We start from the raw sequence: 16,565 nt of genomic DNA on the forward strand, positions 1-16,565 counted from the left end.
AGGAAGGTGCTGTTGACACAATTAAACCTGCATAACCTTTTTTCTTCAAAATTTGATGCACACCTTATGAATTATTTTGACGTAAGAAAGTAGCAGTTGCTTTTTATGATATGCTTATAGGAATTGACCACCACATTGATCTAGCTTTTCTCATATATGGCATACATTTTGGAGTTAACCAATTCGTTCAATTGTGTTACATGTAAGTGGTAATCAATCTCTTTCCTGCTACAAATATCACATTATTATTATAACAGTTGACCAATTTCCGGGCCAATTTCTCTTCCAAGAGGTGACCACTAATTTTCTTAGCTAAACTCCTCAACAAAAGTTTGGAAAGTTTTTTCAAGCATCTGTATCTCAAATTATTTGCGACATATTCATATCGTGTTGCATATCAATGGATACAATACTCCCCTTTACAATGACACCCCATTTGAAACAATAACATTTTTCACGGCTGAGTACACGCCTTGTGAATGAAGTGGGGTCTCAAACAGAATTGGCCAAATTGACAATTATTCTATGCTCAAACAACGCTACATACTAACCTCAATAGCGGGTGGAAAAACCACGGGCAGCCACAATAATCAGGCACCTTCTCCTCATGCTGCTCACCGACCTGGTTACACGTTACTGTGGCATGGCATTCCATTCTCCAACAAGGATTCGTCGCAGGTCATTCAGTGTGGTTGCATATGGGCTTCTCTGGCACGTACAGCACGATCAAGCTGGTCCCACAAGTGTTCAATCGGGTTGAGATCTGGCCCCCGGGTCTGGCCTGATAGCAGGGCATTTTGTCTCTACTCCCATATTCTGTAGGTAGTCGTTGACTACCGTGGCTCTGTGGGGCTAGCGGTGTCATCTGGGAAGATTGCATTAGGTCCCAGATTGTGAAGATAATGGGATTGCAGCTTGCTGCACAGAATAATGCTCCATTTGGCCAAATCTGTTTGAGACCCCACTACATTCACTACATTGACCAATCTTCTTACCTCTATGATGCATGCAATTACAAGATGGAGGGCTGCTACTCCAATGATCTCAGCTTTAAACAGGTAATCTGGAATGTGCTGAATCTGGAGCGGATGAAGCAAGACATTATTTGTTTTTGTAACTTCAAAAAATTATATAGATAACTGATATATGGTGCGGCACCCAGTACAGTTGGTAATGCATGGTTTAACATTGAGAAGTTCAACGCCATAGAAGGCAAAAATTTTATTCTCAATATGATGAATACCCTTGCTATCAGATATATTTGTATTATCTTGATATGCCATTATTTCATGAAAAGTAGGTGTTTTTACTGATTCCCTTGATAACGCGATGAGCTTAAGGGTAGACGATGTGTTGTTGGTCGAAGCAACCAAAATAATCCGATTTTCATTATCTGAATAAATATATTATTGAAAAATAACACTTTAATGTTTTGCGAAAGTTCACTCTACAAATCATACACTTTGAGAACTTGCTTGATTTATTGTTGTGAATGGGTTATGTACGTTTTACAAAAGTTTTGTTGTTTCAGCCCTCTTTACAACATAACTCTAGAACCACAGTACCTACAAACACTACACACTCGCTATGATCAATGCAGTTTTTGTTAAAGCTCACTACCACTCGCAAGATGCTGTAAACTACCAAATCACAACAGTTTAAAATAGTTGCTAACATTAACTTGGGGTCCGATGTCAAAAGGGCCCTCATTATTTCAAAGAGGATTATTCAGAGGGAGGGGTAGTGTTTTAAAAGTACACCATTCAGGGCTTTAATACAATTTGAAACGTTTCAGCGGTATAGTTTGCTTTGAAAACTAAAAGTATCTATAATCCTAGTGTCTCCGAACGCAGTTATATGCTATTCTATACTTTTTGAATTAATTTGAGATGTGCTGAGCACAGAATCTCGTGCCTTTAATAGACCAGAGGTAAATTTTTGAGCTAATCATGCTAATTGTACAATGATGGAGGTTGTTGAATTTTGCCACTATAGTTTGATCAGCTCGTAATCGGCGGGCCTTATAGCATCGCGGATTGATATCAATATATTTAATTTGGAAAATTGTCTTGTGACATCTCGCCAGAAGTATTAAAAATTATTAATTGAAGTTCTATACTTCGTCTACTTTCTTTAACACGCAAAATATAGTACAGGCAGATCAACTATATCACTCTTAACGTAGGTCTACTTTTCGGCGTAGTGGTAAAAGCCTAATAATTCCCGCCGATTACGAGCTGATCAAAATATAAATATGAGTGGAACCGCTTACCTGAAGGATTCGTTCAATTTGCGGCGGTGCTACCATAACCAGCAGGATTGTTATTATTGTAATGAATACCAGTGCCGCAGTATACAAATCTGCAATGATAGAGAAAATTAATTTATTACGGTTTGTTTTCGCATAATATAATCTATTAAAGAACGTTGAAGGTGTGCATCATTTATATTGAATCTTTAAACCTGATCTAACTATGGAGGTTACACTTAGGGAGGGATCCCTTCTGTATACTTTTCCTCCTTTACTCCTAGCAAAATCCAAAAGTTAACTACAGCCATCTGATATTAAGCTACATGTATATATATTTGCCCTTTATACCAGGATCTACAGAATAAGGTATGTAAATACCAACAAGTTTCTTCTCAATAGAACTAATATTTATAGTTAAACCTGGTCTAAAGTTAGATCTGAACTTGTTTTGTGCATACGGACCAATGTGTTTAATTTCTAAAAAGAAGTCATAAAATGTCTAGTTAAGAAACGTAGTGAAATTTTGTATTTAGCTTAAAGTCTAAACATTGTTCTACAGTGAAATTTCGATTACAAATCAGTTTCGGTCAGGATTTTGTCAACTTTCATGTATGAAGATAAGGAAACCTTAATTTTGTTTAAAAGTATTTTATCATATTATTCATGTCTACTTTTATATCTAGAGATGGCTTAACCCGACCAACGGGTCACAGACTTCCCATACCGTTCCCGTTGATTCCGTTTCTCTCAATATATTATTTCGTTTTTACATTTCTAATCTAGTATTTTGTTCCATGAGCATGATGAGTGAAAATTAATAAATGGCGAATGAATGAAAGAATGGATTTTTACTTAAAGCCATATTATAACATTTGCTGAGGAGGACGCCCTCACTGAATTTTTTTAATTCATTTTTTTACACGCTTAAATTGTACTTTATTAAACCAATATAGCCTGCAAAAATCAAGACTCGAGGTGCTGTAGTTTTGTCAAAATTCGAGATTTTGAATAAAACGCCGGATTCAGCGCTTTATTATTACGATGGAATTATTAGTCGAACGCATACACGATGTTCATAACACACAGTACGTGACGGCGTGCGGGACGGTGATATACACAACAAAAGGTCGTACTATAACATGACCGAAGGAGTGGTACGTATTGGCGACATGTGCGCTGGTAGTAAATTCCAATTTTCTTTGCTTTGTCGTAGTTGTTCGGCTCAAAAATAAAAGGGGATATATCTGACAGTAAAAGCTACTGCTAATCTATTTTGTTTGAAAATGTTATAATATGCACAGTAAAAAATATTTTAAACAACTGTTTAAATTTTTTAAACAACACTGTTTACGCCGGTCACTCTAACAACTTCTGTTTAAAGTTTAAACATCCAATTGTTTAAAATTTTAAACAATTTTTTAAACAACAGTTTTTAAACATCTGGGTTGTTTAAATTTAGTTGTTTAAATGTACACAGTTGTTTAAAGTATTTTAAACAACAAATGTTTAAAACAAACAGTTGTTTAAAGCTGTTGTTTAAAACAATTGTTTAAACATACATAGTTGTTTAAACTTGTTGTTTAGAAGTTTTAACATTTTTGTTTGTTGAAATCAATTTACTTGGGAGAATGGGCAAGAAGAACTAACTGTAAAACATGCACATCAGCCCCATGCACCTGTGCATGAGCAATGTGAATGTGATACATTCAGAGATGAGTGTTTGGTTTAAATATTATTTGATGTGGTTAAGCTTACACTCACACTGTACTTGTCACGGCTGCATACTACTGCACAGCTTGCATCATTTAGCATGTACAACTTACAAGTACAACACACAACTGTTTGTTCATATACTAGTAATACTCTATCACATCAAACAATATTTAAACCAAACACTTACCCCTGAATGTATCAATTAGGTCTGGCATTCCTCACTTTTGGAGCTAGTCAATCACACAGTCATCCGCCATGATGATGAATCTGACCCTGATTTCAAGGAAGGAAACCCCTCTTTTGCAAAATTCGATCTTTTTAAACAACGTTGTTTAAAAGTTCCTTTTTTGGTATTATTCATGAATTAAACACACACTGTTTAAAATTCAAGGACTGTCTTTTAAACAATGTTGTTTAAAGTTTGAACAACATCGTTTTAAACAGCGACATTTTAAACAGTGTTTTTGCTGTGTGGCTTTAAATATAAATGTAAGACAGAGAGAACTCACATTGTTTGTAAATTGGTTGCCTATATGGCACACCAGGAGTGAAAATAAAAGCTACAATGATGTACTGAAAACAGGACAGAAGAAACACAGATGTTGTCTCAAAACACTTGTTGTTCTTCCCGTGTGGATCTGGATCGAGTGGGATAAACCTGCAGGAAAGAAGTCATATTAGAACGTATTAAATCGCGAACCCTATTAACGAACGTGGTTTTTGTTTTGGCTATGAAAGGAAAGAAGGAACGAAAAAGGAGATAAGATGGGGATGAACAACATGAACAAAGAAGCTACTTGGCACCCCGGGATTCGAACCTTAGATCAGTCCCTCGAGTGCCAAGCACGAGGTCACCGACCTATAGTCATGGGGTTTCGCTGGCCCTGCGCGAGCCCAGCGATTCCGTGCGTATAAATGGCTTCTGCTGATTGCGTCATGGCATCACATGGAGTGCATGCATGCGCAGTGGTTTTCATTGTTAGATTTGATAGAGTTAAGGGCCGTTCTTAGGGATTTTGCCGCTAGGCCAAGCCTCTCCCTGCCGCCCACCAAAGCATGCCATAAAAAGTGTTAAGGGGGGTACCCCTTGAAAACTCATCAGTTTTGACCTATTTGTATGCTGCCCACGACCGTTTTCCTTCTTTTTATCCGCCCTCAATTTACTTCCATTTTCTTTCTCCATTCCCGTTTTTTCTTTTTCGCCCTACACATAGGCTATTAACTACAGAGGATAGACTAAAAATATTATTAAATATCATAGCATCACAAATTTGCTTAAGTCGGCTCTTATATTAAGTTGCCTTTGTATCTAAGACTCAGATATAGAAAAAGATTTTATCTTACGTACCATGGTTCCACTTGAATAATATAAAATATTGCTATTTGAAAGGCACCTTGAATAACAATATGAACGGCCATAGAGAATATAATCGGGGCTTTCATCAGTTTTGATAGCGGTTTCTTCAGCGATAGTTTCTCGTAAGCTCCGCCTCTGCTCACTTCGGAAAAAAATTGAAAAAGAATGCAATGTTAAGGTTAGCAGCTATTTTGTGAAGTTTTGCGATTTGGTAGTTCACAGCATCTTGCGAATGTTAGTGAGCTTTGGCAAAAATTACATTGATCATTTCATAGCGAGTGTGTAGAATAATTCAAATATCACAGATATATTTATGTAGGTCCTGTAGTTCTTGAGTTATGTTGTATCGAGGGCTGAAACAACAACACTTTTTTAAAACGTACATAACTCATTAACAACAATAAATCAAGCAAGTTTTCAAAGTATATGATTTGTAGAATGAACTTTTGCAAAACATGAAAGTGTTATTTTTCGATAATGTATTGATTTAGATAATAAAAATCGATGTTTTGGCTGCTTCGACCAACAATACCGCGTCTACCCTTAAGGCTTACTACAGGGTGTCCCAGAAAAAAAGAGGCCCCTTATTGCGTCCTCCTTTTCTCCTATTTCAGAAAAGTTGATCAAGTAAATGTTGGTATGTAAAGAAGCCTTTAGCCGTTAGCTTTAATTAACCGAAACAATTATTTCAATCGGCTCATAACTTTAGTGAAGATATGCCCTTTTAAAGAAATGTATCCGTTTTTCACTCTGTTGAAGGCTACTTCAAAGATTGAAAAGTGCATATACCATGCATGAATATAAAACATTCCTCGATGATAACTTTATAAAATAACAACTTATTTTAGGGAATGGGCTTTACCGGTGGGCTTATGGGTTATGGATTTTGTTAAGTGTCATTAATTTGGGCGAAATTGATGTGAGATACTTGCAATAACTCATGTTTTTCTCGGTTATTTTATACCTTTTTGTTTTATTATGTTTCTTACTTTCTTTATTGTTTCTTGCATTCTTTTTATTGACAACATAAGTCATTTCTGGAATAAAAGGTAGCCCTAAAAAGGGCTGTTTAGTTTGTCTTCAAATGGTTCTTTTGAAGTGAGTTTACTGTGCTGCTCTGCACTCTACCTGGTTGCCTCCTTGACGAATACAGGTTTCAGCCCTAGTCCTCATTGCATCAATTGTGTTGCGTACCAACCTTGTGCGCCGGATACTTGTGAATAGAATATATCAGTAATACGTTTGCAAAGATCTTGGATTTTGCCACAAATGAAGAAATCAACCGGTGTGAGGTCTGGTTATCTTGCAGGCCACTCCACAGCATGACCCATCCCAATCACTCTGTTTGCTATCCGTGGACAGAGTGAAAAACGGGTACTTGTCTTTAAAAGGGCATATCTTCAAAAGTTGTGAGTCGATTGAAATATTAATTGTTTTGGTTTATTTAAGCTAACAATTAAAGGTTTCTTTACATACCAAAATATATTTGATCAACTTTTTAGAAATAGGCGAAAAAGAGGGCGCAATGAGGGGCCTCTTTTTTTGAGACACCCTGTATTTTCCATGAGACAGGCTGATAGAATATTGATATCTATTGTTGAAAGATAAGATCACCGTGTAATATTTAGCCTGTTTTTAGCCTCTTTTACATACGCTATACGAGTATTAAGTGTATTCCAGCTCGTTTAATTTCCATCTTAAAATAGTTTGCTATGATTATTTGGAATACATAATAATGATAATATATGCACAATTTTTATCAAAATATGTGACGTGTCATGTCAAAAGGAGACACTTTTGGGCAGGTTATCAATTTTGAGGTTTCTACATATCTTAAATAAAGAGATATTTTGCTCCACATCGCCGTTTTTTCCAATGAAATCGGACATTCCTAAGTGAAGATATTGATTTCATAAATTATGGTATTATAAAATTGAAAACTGAGATATCGGCCTTTAAAAATATTATTGACAATGTTGAGAGTAGGAATTACCTGCAAAAATGTGTCGAAAAATACAAGATGCCAGTTATATTCCGGTCTAAAACTATCTGACAATATTTTTAACATTAATAACATCACAAAATTTGCAAAAATCCAAATTGTGAAAAAATCACCCACGGGCAGATTTTTGGCTATTTCTCCATTTATGATCCTGCCCAAAAGTGTCTCCTTTTGAAATGACACGTCACATATGCATAATTTTGGTAATAGTCTGCTATACTACTACATAGGTATATAAAATTACTATTTCAGGAATCATTATAGAATATAATAATGAATATTTTTCAGAATACAATGTATAAAAATTGCACAAAATTAAAAATGCATACTAAATCATGGGTGATAAGCATGGTAGCCTACATGTAGACAATGGACCGCATTTTAACTTATGTCATGAACGCAAGGGTGTCAACAGTGGCTAACCAACAAAATATTGAACACAAACACGCCTTTGTTTTTGTAATTTTTCTTTAATACTTTTTATTTTTCTGTTATTTTCATGGTTGAACTTATTGCATAAAAGAAACATATTGAAAAATTAGATATTGTATCCTGAAAATTAATCAGTTTTAGAGCTTCTTGACTCTTGGCGGTAAACGAATATGGTCATTGGAGAAGAACAAGTTTTTGGTGAAGGCGTTTCTGGACGCTGATTATCTCCTCATTCTCCTGTCATCAACACAATGAAATGAATGACAATATTTTGCATTAAGGCTTTGTTTGGGCTTTGTTGAGTTGAAATCGCTGCTGTGTTATCATGGTTATATTGGCCCACTGTAAGAATATTGTACATTACTGACCAACTCTTGAAATAAACTGAATTGAAGTTCTATTCTCTGTTCATCAGAATAAAATACTGATTCCAGCTTGCTCAGGAATGCGAAGCGCAAGTTGCGAACTTGACATTCACAGGGCCTAGAAGAGGGTACATAGATTATTTCATGAAAAGGGCATTTTTTATATTTGTTAACATTAACTTGGATTATTTTCAAAAATCTACAATCAGTAGTCCTAACCTTTTTGGGACATCCGGTACGAAGCTCGTTTTCACTGATAATTTGGTGCTTGTCTGTAACCACTCTTAAAATGCTATATTATGCTAAAACTTAAAATACTACTAAGTTTTAACACACCTACATCCTGCGCGCTCGATTTGACAGGGTTTAAGTTTTGCATACTTATATCAAGTAGCCGTTATACTTACTTAACAGGACAGTAACAGTACACAAACAGATGTCAATATAATGGAACATAAGATCACTTAATGTAGAGTTCACCTACAAAAGAGAAGAAAACAATCATGAGAAAACACCGAGGAAAAGCATAATTGGCACTTTCTAATTCAAGTGTTTGAGATTTACATAATGGTTATTTGTATACTTTTAAGTACTTTTTATACGATGATCCAACCCGGTAGCTTCCTTTGCTAAAAGATACAAAATAAAGATAGATGACCAATTTGCTTATAATTAACATAATTGAATTTAAATCACATCCTTCATACATATTCAGTATTCTAATTATGGGCGCCATATTAGTGAAATACCAAACAAAAGTTGTATGTTTCAATCACGATAGATGCTATTTATAAGTCGAGTGAAATTTTCGTATAATTGACTTTTTCTTTCAAATAATAATCATCAGCAGCAGACGCAAACAAAAATACGTTTTACCGCGTGTTACTCTGAAAGTTTTCTTTTTTATCCAACGATTTTTTTTTTATTTAGGAGGAGTGAGGATGTACCGTGAACATGAAATTATTGAATAACTCATTAATTCGTGTACAGGAAGTTTGTGATCATAAGAGCAATCATTATCCAGTCATCAATGGCAAGAATTAAAGAAAGATTGGAAGAAAAATGCAAAACCAAATAAAGACGGACAGAAAGAAAGAAAGAAAGAAAGAAAGAAAGGAAGGAAGGAAGGAAGGGAAAGAAAGGAAGAAAGAAAGAAAGAAAGAAAGAAAATAGAAAGAAAGAAAGAAAGAAATAAAGAAGAAAGAAAGAAAGAAAGAAAGAAAGAAAGAGAAAGAAAGAAAGAAATAATGAAAGAAAGAAGAAAGAAAGGCAGAAAAGGAAGAAAGAAAGAAAGAAAAAGAAAAAAAAAGGAAGGGAAGGAAAGAAAGAAAGGTAGAAAGGAACAAAGAAAGAAAGAGCGAATGATAGAAAGAAAGAAAGAAAGGCAGAAAAGGAAGAAAGAAAGAAAAAAAGAAGGAAAAAAAGAAAGAAAGAAAGAAAGGGAAGAAAGGGAAAGAAAGAAAGAAATAAATAAAGAAAGAAAAGAAAGGCATTAAGAAAGAAAAAGACAGAATGAAAGAAATAGAAAGAAATATTTAAAGCAAGACGGACATTGATGATAGAAAGACCAAAAAGAAAGAAAAAGGTGAAAGATAGATTTTTAGAGTGTTAGCAAACAGAAGCGAATTCCTCACCGAGTAAATGATCAAAACTGACGTGAACTGTATCATACTGTAAAGAGCCATATATTTAAACATAGCAAACGATGTAACTAACGCCGCTCGTCCTTCCCTGAAATTGCAAAAGAAAATGCCGATTATTCAAAATACAGAACTGACATTGTTTATATCAAGAACAGGAGGTTAGAAAAAAAGCAATAATAATATTATATTATCTTAATCAGTGCAGAGCTGCCGAGAGCCATTACGGACCCGGAGGTATCATGATAATAACAGGCCCCATAAGTCTTGGCAGAAAGTCTGCAGAAAAGTGCAACTTAGAACCTGTTTTTTCCTGAAGGGAGAACCCTTAGGAAATAAGGATTCTTTAAATGTTCAAGAACTAAAAAAAGGTTCCTGGTGGAACCAAAAGGGGCACCCCCTTTGGAGAACCTTTAATGGTTCTTTGAAGAACCATTAAAGGTTCACCCCTGAGGACAGCCTAAGAACCGTTAATTATTTATATTTACCTTAATAAATAACAATAAAAGATGTGGCCATTTCTCTTAATGTCTTCCTTTCTTTGCGTTTTCAAGGTCCCATTTCATTGTATTTTTTTCGAGCATACTAAGTCTACGTAACGTTGTACCACCCCCAGATTTGTTATCCGTCATAAAAAACGCACGCGTTTACGCCCAAACGACCTAAGCTAATCGTAGATCCATCCTTTGCGCTCATTTTAGTGATAACATTTGCACCTTACCCGGGTTAGGATCGGCCATCAAAGATGACCATAGATAGGTCCCAGTGATTTTCATTTCGCTCTTGTGAAATAATTCCAAGAGCTACTGACTTTTTATTGTTAGTTAGGTTAAAATAGCCCCATTTATATTTAGAAGAAAATTCGGTGAAGCTCGCATTTTTGTAGAATTTTTATTTAGTCGAAAATCAATTTTGCCTGTACTTTGTACATAGCCAGAATTTCAAAAACAAAATGCATGGGCGCCCTCACATTATCACGTTATAGCGACATTATGTGGGGCATGTTTGTACTTATTTTGATATCACTGGATAGAGGAGACCCATAGCTATACATTAGTACCAAATATAACGGTATATGATGTTTATAATTGAAATTTAGGGGGGGTTGCAAACACCTCCTCCCCTTCGTAGTCCGTGTTACGAAACATTGCTCAGTAGTTCTAGGGTATGGAATACCCAATGGTCTGGTAAGAGGTACGTGTAATAAGTGACACTACTAAACAGGTTCTCCTTTCAAATTTAACTGAAATCACTCACAGGTCACCTTTTACATAAACAATCATCTATTTTACATTACGTATAGCATAGGAAAATGTCGAATTATTACAGGTGCACAAAACCTGGTCGGGTTAAAGGTTTACCCCATATGTTTATGTCAAATAAACTACAAAAATGCACATTTTTGGGCAGAGTCTTTATTGAGCAATAACAGCTAGTAAGAGGGACAGTTTAGAGACTGACATGTTATAACGAAACAAATTTAGCTAAATTTGACTTATTTCAGGGAAAATATACGTTACCACAATAAATATAGGGCTTCTGCCAAATCTCTTACACTTAATACTTGTCGTGACTTAGAGTGCGACTCACTGTGAGGAGAATCCCCAGAATAAATAATGGATAGAATATGTGATGGTAATGCGGTTATTCTGTTCTGTTGCGTACAACATCCCCTATTGTTATTTATAATGACTCCGTTCGGGATGATATCATACAACATCTATACCTGATTACCTGGAGAGGTGGAACAAGTCAAAGATTGGTGAAAATATGTTGATATTATTTCTACTATTTATTATGGTTTCATTAAAAATAAAAAAGGGAAGAAAGTGATCACCTTTCTTTGGAACAGGTTACACTTTAGGTCTTCAATCATCGATCTTTTGTTTTGTTTAGTACACTGCAAAACTTACTTAATCAACATGGGTACACACGAAATATTTTGAATCTTGGAAGTAAATGGAGATGCAACGGACGCCTCAGCTTCTGAGAGGGAAATTCCCGCATGGGCTGTCTTCAAAGCACCGCAGTCATTGGCTCCGTCACCACACATACCAACACAAAACTGGTACTCTTCCAAATACTCGACAAATTCTTGTTTTTGGTCTGGTGACATTCGGGCCAATACTAGACCCTTTGATACTATCTGAAATGTAGATAACACCATTATTAAATGTTAGTGATTTAATTTTACACATAAATAAGGTCTACATTTGCATCTATATATATCTATCTGGCAGATATTACGAACACATTAGATGTGAACTTAAATTTGATTTGATTTGTTCGGGGTTTTTTACAACCCTGGATAACCAAGGAAAGCCTCTATTGAAGCTTATTTCCATTAGGGTCCATTTGAATACAGGGCAGGTTGGGAACAGTCAGGGGTTAACACCATATTCTTTTCGAAACTGGCTGCGAGATACATGTACAGGTATGGCTCTATGGGCACGGGGCCGGCGGCTTAACGTCCTCTCCGCGGAGTACTTTCATGATTCATTTGCCCAATTCTAAATGAACCATGGGGGTTGGCAATTAATTTCAGACTTCTTTTTCCAAGTCAATATCCCAGCAAATCGCCACCGCCGGGATTGAACCAGGGACCTCGTGCACTAAAGGCAAGTACCCTAACCATTGCGCCACGCTCTCCACTTTAAAATTGCCTAAATTTGATAAAATGGATACTCAGAGACACTGCTGTAGTTTACAGAAAAAATCTATAGAGGTAAGGGAAAATAATGAACATAATTATTTTACTTGCCAATAAACTGTGTTTGGGATTTAGTTTTGGATCCTGAATTTTATCAAGTATGATATCTAACACAAAGGATTTAGATTCAAGCTCTATTTTATAGACATGTAGTGATAATAATAGGCAAGACAGTAATTTTGAAGAAAATTGAGGTTATGGATATGGTTGTTTGATAAAATCTATCACAGTCCAATAAACAAGGTTTGCATATACCGTAAAAATTCGTTAATAAGCATATGTGCATACTAGAAACAAAGCCCGGGAAACAAAGATATCGCTAATCATGTCAGTCAAGAGCTTAGACAAGATAATAGGAAACCACGTGACTGAAAAGAACGATTTTTAGGGTAGTTTGTTAAACTTTTTCATCCTTCTTCAAATATCCGTAACATAGATATATGTAAATTAAAAGAACAAAAATGAAAAAGTTTAAAAAACTACGCTAAAAATTTGTTCTTGTCCGAGCAACTCGTTGATAAGCACATATGCTTATTAACGAATTCTTACAGTATATTAGAATATTTGAGTTACATGTTCATGGTGTTAGACCAATTTAGATCAGAATTTGGAACTTCACTTTCTATTTCTCTATTCAGGCTTTTTAGGAGAATTTTTACAGCGCTATTTTGATTTTCCTATTCAGCAAATTGTTTCCTTACATTTGGTATAACATGTTGATGATGACGTCGTATAGCTGCGAAAGTTCGACCATCAAGTGCATACAACTGCTTTTTGTCACGATTCTCTACGTTAAGCAATACGTCATTTGATGCCACTTCCTAAAGGAATCGAAAATAATTATGAAGTAGATAAAACATCTATCTATTATCCGTTATAACACGCATCAAACTTAAAAATAACTTGTTTTTTCAGAATTGAAACAATGAGGTAACATAAAGGTCAAATTATTACAGACCTTTACACATTCCGTTGGATCCGCATCCGTTAAACTGGATTCCACGACGGTGTAAGTTAAAACAGGAGCTTTCTCGTCGTCGTCACTGCCTGCTTCCATGTCTATTCGGACAATGACGTCATCCATTTCACACATTTGGCACTTTCTTGCAATATTGATGGCCGTCAAAATATTATCACCTGGAAATGTAGGAATAATTGACCTTTTCGGTAAATTCCATAAGACTTTGCGAGTTAACCTGAGATGTCGTCATTTGACGTCACGCCGATGCACACATCGTTTAGTGAACATCCCCTACTGCGCATTTCAAAGCTGTTCAGTGATTAGTAACAATGTTGCGCATCGGGGTGACGACATTACAGGTCTACCCGCAAAAAGGCTTATGGGATTTGCCGAAAAGACCAATAATTGATTCAAGCTACCTATAACAAGATGGATTCCAATCATAAAGATTTTGAAAATGTTTTGTCGGATACATTTCCTAAAAATAAGTGTAGTTCAAATTAACCATTCATTTGGGCATCAACAGGGGAAAACAAGTTCAATTCAATTTTAAGCATGATCCTCGTATCACTTGTTTTTTTTAATATAAAGAAAGACCTACCTATGTATGTGAAACAAACAATTATTGATGTTACTGAGTTTATTATCTCATTAGCACACTCCTAGGAAAAAGGGTTCTAGTGGTTCTACATAGAGGATAGCTAAGGTTCTGCGTATTCCAAGCACTTGCTTTTCATGTCTAAAATAGTGTTTTCTGGCCTTTGCCGAACCTTTTTAGTTCTTTGTATAGTACTATTTAAGGTTCTACATACAGGACAGATTAAGAACCTGTTTATGTTCTACTTGGAACCTTTTTGCTAAGATGTTAGTATGCTTATTGAAAAATCATAATCCATCATCATCATCATCATCATCATCGTCATCATCATCACCATCACCATCATCACTCATTTTGAAACCAGATTACATTAGAAAATCATTTTGGAAAAAGCCAAGTGTTATTTATCTCTAATGAGCGACCCACATGTAGATAGGGGTCCAATAGTAATTTTGTTGATATAGGCCTTTGTTCCCTTGTTGATATAGGCCTATTGAAGTTAAATTTCCTCCGTATGTTGCTGTGATGATTAATAAATTTTGAAGAATCACAGAAAATAGACACTAACAAAATTGTCTCTTGAGTTAAAGTCATTCACACCCCCCCCCAAGAAACTTGCTTTAAAAAAATAGAAAATCACACCAGACAAATAAATTTAAATCAAGTCAGACACCCTCTGATATCGTTTCAAATCACATGGAGGCAAATCACTTCCAACGGACCGGAAGTGCAACGTCATTATAGTTCTTTAAAAAGCTTAAATATGAGCATAATATTCGTGTATTTCCACACAAATATTTGTATTACATCATTTTAGGAAAATATACAAAAGTTGAAATATTCTAAGGCAGTCGGACATGATATATCGTGCATAAACTTGGCGCATTGTTTCAATAACAAACGTATTTCTGAACGCCTCGTGGCGGTGTGTTTTTCGTACCCCCCTCCCCTTAAAAAAGGCGGATTTTTGAATTGCCTTTGTTTTGTATTTTGTTTGCTTAAATATGGATAAAGTTTAATTTCTGTTGTTAATCATGCAAATAAAACACAAATGAGAGATATCAATTAGTTTTATAAACATTCGACTTCTTTTTCATTAAGTTTGTCGTTTTACCTCACTTAGTTACCTTTGGCTGCATGGCGCAATCGGTTAGCGCGCATAACGTAATTTTTTAATATCACGCGTATATCCCGGGTTCGAACCCCACCCAAGCCTTCTCAAATGATTTTTTTTCTTCTTCTTTTTACATTTTCCCAGCTTGTGTTTTTGAATCATATAGAACTGGTCAAATTCATACAAAAAAATGTTCCTTTTTTTGTTTGTATATTTAATTGGAAAATACTGTCAACTTTTTTCCTATTCGGATGGGGGGGGGGGGGCGATTAAGCAATTATTACATAAATTATTAGGCCTACATTTTTTCCAGATTTTGGAAAAGCAATTTGAGTACTTTTGAAAATTTTGAATATAAAATTAAAGAGTATTTTGTTTTGCTAAATTTCAATTTTCTTCTCATTCATTTCCTGTTGTATAGACCTATGCCTATACGCGCGAGATTCAAACATTCTAATAATAGGCTATTATTCACCAAAGGCAGAAATCAGTGATGATCAGGGACTCTATTGTATCTATTGTAATATAATAATGCTTGGGTTTCTCCATATCGCTTTGCAATGTAAATGACTGTCGACTTGCCTGTTATCATGACTGTCCTAATATCGGCTTCCTTCAACACCTGAATAACCCCTGTAGTTTCTGGCTTCAATTTATTTTGCATAACCATTAACCCAATAAAAATCAAGTCCTTTTCCACGTCATTCCTGTAATTAGAAGCACACAGGTTATTGATGCCTCCGCATGTTGAATATGTTAACAGAATTAACCAATCAGATTTGAAGTTGAACTCAACTGAACTCAACTTGTATTAAATGTAAATGTCACCATATATATATTTAAAGCCATATTATAACATTTGCTGAGGAGAACGCCCTCTAATTTTTTTTTTAATTCTGGTTTTTACACGATTGTAATTTACTTTAGTCAATAATGATACTCTGCAAAAATGAAGACTTTAGGTGCTGTAGTTTTGTCAAAATCCGAGATTTTGAATAAAACGATGGAACCTGCGTTTTATTATTTCGATGGAAATATTAGTCGAACACGTATGCACAGTACGTACACGGCGTTCGGGATACACATACACGCACACCCCGAGGATCGTACCGTATTACAATCGCGGGAGTAACATGCATGGGCGCTAGTAGTAAATTCCAATTTTCTATGCTTTACCTCACTTGTTCGGCTCAAAATTAAAAGGGGACATATCTGACAGTAAAAGCTAACATTTTATGGAAAATAAATAGTAATCTATTTTTACAGAAATGTTATAATATGGCTTTAATGTGAATCATTAATTTTAAAACGAAGTGTCACTTAGGATAATAGCTATCGTCCCATTACCAAATCCTTGACGAATATATTCGAGTTTTTGTACCTGACCTGACATTTATGTCTATTCCATAAAACTTTGCAAAT

At 35.3% G+C, this 16,565-nt stretch overlaps 1 protein-coding gene across 1 annotated transcript in view; it reads right to left on the bottom strand.

Moving 5' to 3' along the window:
- Positions 1-16,565, bottom strand: part of LOC140157353 (polyamine-transporting ATPase 13A3-like) — a 64,169-nt gene that overhangs the window by 4,079 nt on the left and 43,525 nt on the right. Inside the window, exons 20-29 of the mRNA XM_072180521.1 lie at positions 15,726-15,850; positions 13,429-13,607; positions 13,172-13,291; positions 11,674-11,906; positions 9,755-9,851; positions 8,528-8,600; positions 5,313-5,463; positions 4,474-4,622; positions 2,273-2,361; positions 996-1,079 (exon numbers count right to left, since the gene is read on the bottom strand). Coding sequence (XP_072036622.1) covers positions 996-1,079; positions 2,273-2,361; positions 4,474-4,622; positions 5,313-5,463; positions 8,528-8,600; positions 9,755-9,851; positions 11,674-11,906; positions 13,172-13,291; positions 13,429-13,607; positions 15,726-15,850 — 1,300 coding nt within the window. The remainder of the gene's footprint in view (positions 1-995; positions 1,080-2,272; positions 2,362-4,473; positions 4,623-5,312; positions 5,464-8,527; positions 8,601-9,754; positions 9,852-11,673; positions 11,907-13,171; positions 13,292-13,428; positions 13,608-15,725; positions 15,851-16,565) is intronic.

This window comes from Amphiura filiformis, chromosome 7, assembly GCF_039555335.1.
Source record: "Amphiura filiformis chromosome 7, Afil_fr2py, whole genome shotgun sequence".
Classification (NCBI taxonomy): Eukaryota; Metazoa; Echinodermata; class Ophiuroidea; order Amphilepidida; family Amphiuridae; genus Amphiura; species Amphiura filiformis.